This window comes from Pteropus alecto, unplaced genomic scaffold (assembly GCF_000325575.1).
Source record: "Pteropus alecto unplaced genomic scaffold, ASM32557v1 scaffold269, whole genome shotgun sequence".
Classification (NCBI taxonomy): domain Eukaryota; kingdom Metazoa; phylum Chordata; class Mammalia; order Chiroptera; family Pteropodidae; genus Pteropus; species Pteropus alecto.
In genome coordinates, this window is record NW_006443566.1 from 1,728,468 (window position 1) to 1,737,958 (window position 9,491).

Sequence of the window (9,491 nt, forward strand, 5' to 3'; positions counted from 1 at the left end):
CCTACACCCACCACTGCTGTCATCTTTTTTGTAGTTGACAGACAAATGAAAAATCTCAAGTACATCTTTACTATGTTTCTTAGCCATTTTAATTTCTTATTCAAGTCTTTTTTGCCCATTTTTAGAATTGATGGGTTTTCTACCCTTACATTTGTGTAAACCCTTCATAAATTATGGAAATTAGCCCTGTATGTAACATACTTTATCTTTTATCTAGTAGTGAATCTATGCTTTGTGTTAAAATGATTTTAATTTTTATGCAATCATATTTCTTTTGTGTGTTCTGGAATTTTGTGTCATGCTTAGAGAATCTTTCACTATTCTAAGATTTTAAAAATATTCACCCATTGAATTCTATACTTGAGTGATAAAACTTTTTACAATTAAGTCTTTGATTCATGTTGAATTTACTTTGGTTTTTGGATCAAAGGAGGGATCTAGTGTTTTTGCTTTTTGTTTTTTGTTTTTTGTTTTTAATGGTCAGTTGACTCATTTGTTGAATAGTAATTTTCCCCCAGCAATTTGTAGCACTTATTAAATATTAAGTTACTATGTATAGTTAAGTCTTCATACTGTCTATTTTCTTCTGTTGATCTGGTGTTCTTGTGCACGTATTCTCTGTCATAACTACTGTGGATTTACAGCATCTATTAAAATATAGTTAGCCAATTTGGAAATGGCAAATGTATGCTCACTGGATTTATAGAGTCAATGGTTCTAAGTATATTACTCTATGTAATATATTATGGTATATAAGTTAACTATCAAAGTTCAATGATTTTTCAGGTTAGCACTTTATACTCTAGAGAAAAAAAGACAAGTGAAAGATTTTTTTAAAATTGATTTTGACTGATTGCAAGAATAATTTGTGTTTGTGTGTGGGTGTGTTTAATTTTTTCAGTTTTTTTGGGGGTGGTGGGGAGGCAGAAATGATTTAAAGTTTTGGGAAAGTTTTTGTAAGAAATTTTTGTTTATAAAAGTTCATACTTACAAATGTTTTTATTATTCAGACCTCAGGAAATTTTCTGATGGAATTTCAAGTGAAAAATGTTGCTTCAGAAAGAATTGCAACTCAGAAGATACTGTCTGTGATAGGAGAAAGCCTTGACCACTTTGGCCCTGGTTGTGTGGGTGTACAAAAAATATTAAATGCTCGGTGTCCACTTGTGAGGTTCTCACACCAGGCATCTGGATTTCAGTGTGATTTGACTACTAACAATAGGTATGATCTCTTAAGTTTGTCATCTTAAATGTGAATATTGTAAGGTATTAGCATAGTTTTTCTTATATAGAACAGTCAGTGGCTTTGGACTCTTACACATGCTTTAATAATAATTTTTAAAGATTTGAACACTTAGATTGAAAAGTAGGAAATACTTTCTCTTATATGTATTAGTTTTGTGGCATTTCTAAATAAAATGTTAGGATATTGTGTTTAAATGTTGTCCTACCTAACATCATCTGGAAGAACTGTATTTCATTCTTCTTATATAGCCTAATGACAACATGAAAGTACTGATAGTTGTTTAATATACTTATTTCTCTGTAGTTGTTAAATATACTTAGAAAATAAAGTAGCAACTGAGTTTGACCTCTGAATTACTTCTAGATGTAGTCCACCTTTGTATCCTAAACAAATATGTTTGCTTAATCAGAAAGTTGCCTGAGCACCTTAAGACTGCTGAGTTTTTCTTCAGCATATTTTCATTTTCATTTTAGTATCCTAACAATCTATTTGCTTAAAAAGAAATGGGGCAAGAATGACAAGTTCTTTCATACTCTGATTACTTTTTTTTTTTTTTTTGGTTCTCAATAAGAGAAATGTCTTAATTGAGTTTATCTTTTAACTCAGATATTCTCATTGCATGCATTTGATTTCACTACATAAATAATTTTAACTAAAAATGGATTGAGAAAAGCTACTCTAGAACAGTTTGATTAAACTCAGGTGTTCACTAGTAAGACGTTGCTGAGTACTTCTGAGTTTCTCTCAGTCCATGGAGTAAAAATAAGTAAAAACATATACTATGCTTTCTATCGTTATTATATTTTCTTTATAGTATGTAAAAGAGAACAAAATAACATTTATCTTTGTAATAGCATTATTTTCATTGTATTCTTGGGACAAGTTTTTAAAAATTTGTTTTGATATGCTTCAGGTTTTTATCCTCTTGCATTTTCTTTAAATCAGATACCTCACACTATTTGATATTTATTTTTCAGCTTGGTTTAGCTTCATTTACATAGGTAAAACATTTAATCACTGAATTTCTAATTTGCCATTTATTCTATTCACTTTTAAACTCAGGAAGTAAATGCTCTGGTGGTACTTTTGTAGACAGTTTGAAGTTGATACCCTTAAGTGATTTTGTACCCTTTGTTGACTCTTTGAGAAATTACAAGACATATTTTGATCAGCAGGAGCTTAATTTAAAATATTTCTGATTAATAATTCTTTGCATTATAACATTATGACTAAGAAACTTATTGAAAATAGGCTCTGAAGTTTGATTTCTTAAAAGACACTTTATCTTTCTGGACTTTGGTTTTTATAAGTATTAGACTTAACTAATTTTGGCTTATTTTTAAGACATTTATACTTTCTTGATAAAATAAATAAAATGTCAGTCTAACTTGTCTACCAAAGAACTAGATTAACGAAGGTGTGGAACAGGCGCAAAGCCTCTCATTTACAAATGCATCTGTCTTTATTGCTAGTTATTAAAGAGCACTTATGTTGTGTTTCACTTATTTAAATCATAATTAGGAACTTTGATTTAAAAATTTTAAATTTTAAGACTACATCATGATTGTCAACATTTAAGAATATTTTAATGGTAATGAATGTATTTGATGTTCAGCCATTAACATTAAATTTTATATTACAAATATATAATACTTTTGATTATCTGATTGTGGTGTTCTGAATACATTCAGATATAGGAAGATATTAGGATATGTCCTAGGTGTGTGTTTTGTCCTACTCTGGGATCATAATTTGGGGTGTTGAAAATTCTTTTTCTTTTTTTTTTTTTTTTTTTTTTTTCGTCCCTCACTGCTGCCCATGGTGGTTAATTATTAGAGAACCAGAGATGTTCAAGTGGCGTCCCTAGGGCCTGATCATAATTCAGAAATAGAAGAAGTGCTCCTTCCCTGATTACTTGCTCAGCCCTATCTTCGGGATCATAATTTGGGGTGTTGAAAATTCTTTTTCTTTTTTTTTTTTTTTATTATTTTTCTTTTTTTATTTTTCTCTTTTGAAGAATTGCCTTGAAAAGTTCTGAACTCCTTTACATATATGGTGCCGTGGACCCGCGAGTGAGAGCTCTGGTATTCACAATCCGGTGTTGGGCTCGAGCACATTCGTTAACGAGTAGTATTCCTGGTGCTTGGATTACAAATTTCTCCCTTACAATGATGGTCATCTTTTTTCTCCAGAGGAGATCACCCCCTATTCTTCCAACACTAGATTATCTAAAAACCCTAGCAGGTAAGACTTAGAAGCAGTCTATTTCCTCTTTCTGACGTTTTGAATAAATATCATTATCTTGTGTTATCAAAGTCACATGTGTTTGTTTTTTAGTCATATAATTTGTCTTCTGGATTTTTAAAGCCTTGTGAATCTAAAATTTAAGTGTTTTATTTTTTTAATGCCCACCATGAGAACAGACGATTTGCAAAGCTGAGGTCTTTGGAATTTTTTGAGAGTTCTGTCTTATTTGTGTTAGTTGGCAAGGTTCTTTACAACTATCATGAGACAATTGGTGCCTCTTCTTTGGTTGACCAAACTTGGAATAATCTTGGGGTTGGGGGGAGAAGCAAAACATCCCAGATACAGCTTTTGATTGGATACAGCTTCAGAGACGGCTTTCTAAATTTGAACTTTTTCCAGATTTCTATTAGAGATGCTAAAATTATTTGATAATGTTTTAAGATCCTAATTTTTTTTTAGTCTAAAGTCTATAAGCAACCTTAAACAAATTATTTTAAAATTAGTATACTGTTTATATTATAAAAAATTTGAAATTTTGATAAGACTGCTGGAGGTACTAAAGTATTACAATTTTAAATTCTAAAAGGAAGATAATTCAGGGATTATTTATCTATTATTATCTTTGCCTATGTAGCCACAACCCAGTTTTCCAGACTCTTACCCCCCATTCCTCTTCATGTGTTCCATATTCCTGCCGACAACTGATTATTCTCATAACATTTTATCTTAGCTCCTTTGTTCACGCTATTTGTTTTTCTGCCTGGTTCTGTAAATTCTCTCTTCTATGCCACTTTCCGTATTATCCAAATTATAAGTAAGCATTTATTTCCTGTGAACACGGTAAGTGTTGGTACAGCTTGAAATTGAGCTCTAAAAAAGCTCAGTGTGTGATAGGTTAATAGAAAGTAGGAAATTTTCAGGGATAGAGTGGTGATCATGTATCTTTCTCACTTTTGAGGTTGAAATAAAGGAAAACATCCATGTGTATGCTCATCTCATCATTTGGTGTCATTTACTAAATTTTTATTGGTTACTTACTATGTGTCAGGTGTAATTTTTGGGAATATGGACGATGTTCTCAGGTGACTCATAATCTAGTTCAAAGGTAAGATGTACATAAACAGAAAATACGGGTAGATCTTCACCAGTAAGCAACCTGTAAATAGTACTTCCTGCTGTGTGCACTGATGCTTAGTGTTACTCTCATAGAGACCATTTTGGGGAGAAATCATGGAACTCTTGGCGTTCCGAAGCTAAGAGTAGAAGCAGTAAAAAGGACGGATTGAGGCAGATTTATGTTAAGGGCAGGCTACTACTAAAATCTTCATTGCTGTCTCCCATTCTTACAAGTATTTTCTGCCAGAGTCAAGCCCTTGGCATCCCCTGCCTAGAAAAGTTTATACTGCCTTTTTTCCCTTACCTTTATTTGCATCTTACCAATCTGTTCTTAACTAACAGAGTGATTTTCAAAAATTGATATCTAATCGTATAATTCTCTCCCTCAAAATCCTTCGGTAACTTCCTAGTATCTTTTTTTTTTAAAGTTCTGGTAATTATTTTAGAGAAAGAATGGGATTTGTGGACAAATTTAAAGTGACATAAATTTTTATTCCAAATCAATTTTAAAATAAATTTAAATTTATTCATGTTTTATGACATCAATACAGATGAAACCATTTTGAGATTCTTTAATTTTCTACTTCAAAATACCAAATTGGTATTTTTCATGTTTTTAAACATGGTAAGAAAATTTCAGACTGTTTTTTGCAATTTCTTCTCTGGACATAGCACAGTGTAGGTGCGAATTGCTAATAAATGCAAAGATGATTTGATATAATTATTGCTTTTGGATTTTGTATCTTTGGTTTTTGAAGTTTTAGAGATGTCTTACATTTGCTATAAAAGAATTTTGCCTATTTTTTAAAAAAGAAAAAATATATTTTGCTTGCTTGCTTTTTAATAGAAGGCAGCATGAATTTCTGGAACACCTTCCAGCAGTTCTAGGACTTTGTAAACAACTATTGGAACCTAGAGTAAGTTGAAGTCCAAACTTTATAGTGTTCTATGTAGGGCTCCTTGTGATCTTCCTTTCCCTCTTCTCTTACATCCATTCCTGTGTGCAAATCAGGAGTTTCAGCACTCCCGACTCCTCGCTGATCCTCAGATGTTTGTCCTTTTTCACGTCTGTGTGCCTTTGCATGAAATGGTGTTCTCCCTACCTCTTTTTACACAGAGACCCTCTTTAAGATTAATTCAGGAGAGAGAGAGGACAAACCCAGCCCAACATCTCATTTGTTAGGTCTTTTCACTATCCCAGGAGATAGTGCTCTATTGGCTTCCAAGCACCTGGTACACACCTGTGTTGTAACAACTGTTAGGTTGTTATAGTTCCTCTATCTGCAGGCTTTGGCCAGGCTTTTCTAGGGCAGGCTTTGTCTATTCTTTGCATCTACTGTTCCCGTCATAGTATTGGGTCCATAGCAGAAGTTCAGCAAATAGATGTCAGATGAATGGATGAACATTTTAAAGCTGAAGGCTGTTTGTACTGAACATGATGGCAACTTTCATATTTTGATTACTTTTCAATGTCTGTTTCTTTGTGTTTTCTTAAATCTCCACTACTTTGCCCTGTATGTCTCTTTAGAACATTGTTCCCACCCTCAGTTTGTCTTGTATCTCCCAGCCTAGAGATCCTTTCTTTTACCATCTTCAAAGTAAACCTAAAGTTTTCTGTCAGGGAAGAAGAGACCTGGGAGAGTCACCATCAAGCGTCCATTCTCTCATTCAGACCTGGTGCTTCCAATCCACGAGCTGTCAGGAGCTCTGTCTTGTGTATCTGGTTTCTTCTTGACTTTCTTTGCTGCTGTTTTAGGATTCTGTGTTTTCAGTTCTCCTAAATCATTGCTATTTGTCTACCTGTCCTACAACTTAAACATTTTTGATTACACTTATCTCTACTGTTTTCCATCTTTACATTTTTATATTATTTTACTGTCATTTCTGTGGTGTTTTAGGAGGGGGTGAAGACAGATGCTTGTGTTCATTCCACCATCTTTAGCCTGTGCTCTTAACCTCTTAACCAGTCTGTGCACTGCCTCCCAGAGAGGCTGTGTTAGTTGGAGCATATGGCATGGTGGGAGGAGCAGGTAGGTCTTTACCTTGTCAGTTTATTATATAATCCCTTTCTAATTTCTTTCTGCCAATTATAGATAAGCATTCAAAATCAAACATTAATGATTATTGAGATAATTGATTATGTGCCTGCTATATGCTAGACACTTATTGTGAACTATACTAGGAGGGAGAGGCAATAACGAATAGGGCAGTGGCCTTTGTGGTCCCAGGCAGCATTCATACAATCGAAATGCAGTCAGATAAGTGCTAATGGGACAAAAATGATAGCATACCAACTTGGACTTAGGACATGCTTTCAGGTGATGCGGCTTTTGATTTGGTTTTTGAGGAATGGGAGTTTGCCTGCAATATTGTACAGTGGAAGGTAGCTTAGAATAGGTGAGGGATTTTATGGTGGTTGTATATTTATCAATAATTAGGGAAATGATTACCTCACAAGATATAGATACTATTAGAAAAGGGGAATGCTTAACTCTAGTGTGCTGTTAAACTTGTACCAAATTCCATTCTCTCTAGAGTACCGCATTTTAGAAACTACCTGAAGTTTTTGAAAATTCTTAGAGCATTTGTTTGTTTCATAGATGAATCGTTGAAAATAAATGCATAAAAAGGTGATAAGAATGGAAATGGCGTTCTCAGTGAAATATTATTGATCAAAGGTAGTGCCAAGATCTGAGTTACTGAAAGATAAGAACTGTCTACATTTTCATTTATAATTAAAAACTGATTACCTCAAAAAATAGATTAAGAATCAGTTGGTTGTTGATGGATAATTCTAGTAGGCTAAAGTAAATGTAATGTTAATTTCACTGTGGTATAATTAGTCTAAATCTTTTTAAATGGAGTTTTAAACCCTATTAACAATAAATACATATAACACTGACTAATAATAGGAAACATTAACCTATAACTGATTTATTTAATTACAGATTTCTTTTCTGAAGTAGGGAATATCTTTGAAATATAATGTGAAATAATTTTCATTTCTGTTTATATAAGATGCGGAAGATAAATGTATAATAGAAGGCCACAACTGTACATTTATTTGCGACTTGAATAGAATTAAACCTTCAGAAAATGCAGAAACACTAGGTAGGTGTTTTCTTTTTTGTTGTTGTTCCCTTTTGAATTGAAACAAACTTTTCTCTTACTTTTCTTGTTTCCTTTTCTTGCAGAATTACTACTGAAAGAATTTTTTGAATTTTTTGGAAATTTCTCTTTCAATAAAAATTCCATAAATATTCGACAGGTAAATAATATTTTAATATTTGGTAATTAGGTATCTGGTCTCCTACTGTGCTAATATTTAATTAGTTTAGTTTTCAAAGCACTCTAACAGATGTTATTGCATTTCATCTCTGTAGTAATAGATACTGATAAGGAAATCGATGCCTAGAGGAACGGTATAACTTGACCAAGATCAGTCACCTAGTTATATGGAAGAGCAAAATCCAGCTCTTTCAACATCTAATACTATATCCTTCAAAATGTTGAATATACTCTGAAAAGTTGTCTGGAAAGCATAATTTTATGTACAGTTCTTTTAAAACTGGATTTATGTTCCTATGGAAGAAATTGGAATCTTGGTCCCAAAGATTGATTCTAGTGATTCCCTCAATTTGAGCCTCTAAGATTTAATTTATTTAGGTAAATGAATTTATGATTTTGGTTCATCTGAGTAGCTGGAATGATAGATATTTTTCTGAAAAAGAAAACAGAACAGAACCTTGGGCAAAATTTGTTATAAGTGGGGAATACTTGAGATAGCTGTTTGGATTTATCATTTGGACACTTGGTTACAACCCTTATAAGATTGGCTTTATGAAACACATGCCACGTTTCTTTGTGTGTTGTTTCTTCAGTTCTCATTTGTTCATTCTTTCCTAACTCTTATCCTTGCTAATAGAAATTTTGTTTAAAAAAAAAAAAAAGTAGAAAGAAGAGAAAGGGCAGAGACACAAAGCTCTGGAATGCAATCTGATTTGTAATTAGATTCCAGACTAGAAAAAGGTCACCAAACATATGAAATTCTTTATTCTTTTTGTACTCTTACCCCTAGGGCTCAGAGATGATGGGCAGGCAGGAGCCCTGCCGGGCCGTGGCTTGAGAGAAGTTAGGAAATAACAGGTGCTTGCTCACACTGGAGAATCTTGAGCGTTTGTTTTTGTAATTTTTAAGTAATATATGTGATATTGTTTGAAAGAGGAAAAGATTATATAGGCTAAGGGATCACTGCAATTCATGAGTCATGGCTTTAGCTTTTCTTTTTGTTTCCACGAGCTGTCTTAGCTGGCAAAGCCTTATTTAAGTTGGATCTTTAGGAATATTGAAATAGGAAACATTTACTGTTTTAAAATGAATAATGAATAATTCTTTGTTCCTTCTCTGCCTTTCTGACTTTATACGTGGGCAGCATTACTTGCTCTATTTAAGGATTCTAATTTTGTGTGCTTCTGTTCCCGTTGTAACAGATATGTTTTTAGCAAGTCTCAAAAATAAGTGTATCTTCATCTTATTTTCTGCCATTTTTCTTTTTCATTTTTTTTCCTTCCTAGCTCTATCCTGTTAGGTAAAAGTTATTTTAAAAATACTTTTATTGTTTGACTTACTCCAAATACCTCTCATCATCATCATCCATTGCTCATAAACCCAATATATTTTTCTCTAAAGAATACTCTACAGTAGGAAAAAAATCAGAAGTACATACACAAATGCATAATATGCATACATACCTAATCCCCTTAGGAAAGAAATTCTTTACTCTGTAAAGTTAATGCTAGTATTTTATGTGTTTTTTACATTCTATTAAACCAGACTTTTTATATCTGAGCCCTTCATATATGTATGTATTTTTTTCTTCCAT

The 9,491-nt window shown here is 32.8% G+C and overlaps 1 protein-coding gene across 1 annotated transcript in view; it reads left to right on the forward strand.

Moving 5' to 3' along the window:
• Positions 1-9,491, forward strand: part of MTPAP (mitochondrial poly(A) polymerase) — a 27,447-nt gene that overhangs the window by 17,182 nt on the left and 774 nt on the right. Inside the window, exons 5-8 of the mRNA XM_006924175.3 lie at positions 1,011-1,222; positions 3,264-3,490; positions 7,628-7,720; positions 7,804-7,878. Of these exons, the coding sequence (XP_006924237.2) occupies positions 1,011-1,222; positions 3,264-3,490; positions 7,628-7,720; positions 7,804-7,878 (607 nt within the window). The remainder of the gene's footprint in view (positions 1-1,010; positions 1,223-3,263; positions 3,491-7,627; positions 7,721-7,803; positions 7,879-9,491) is intronic.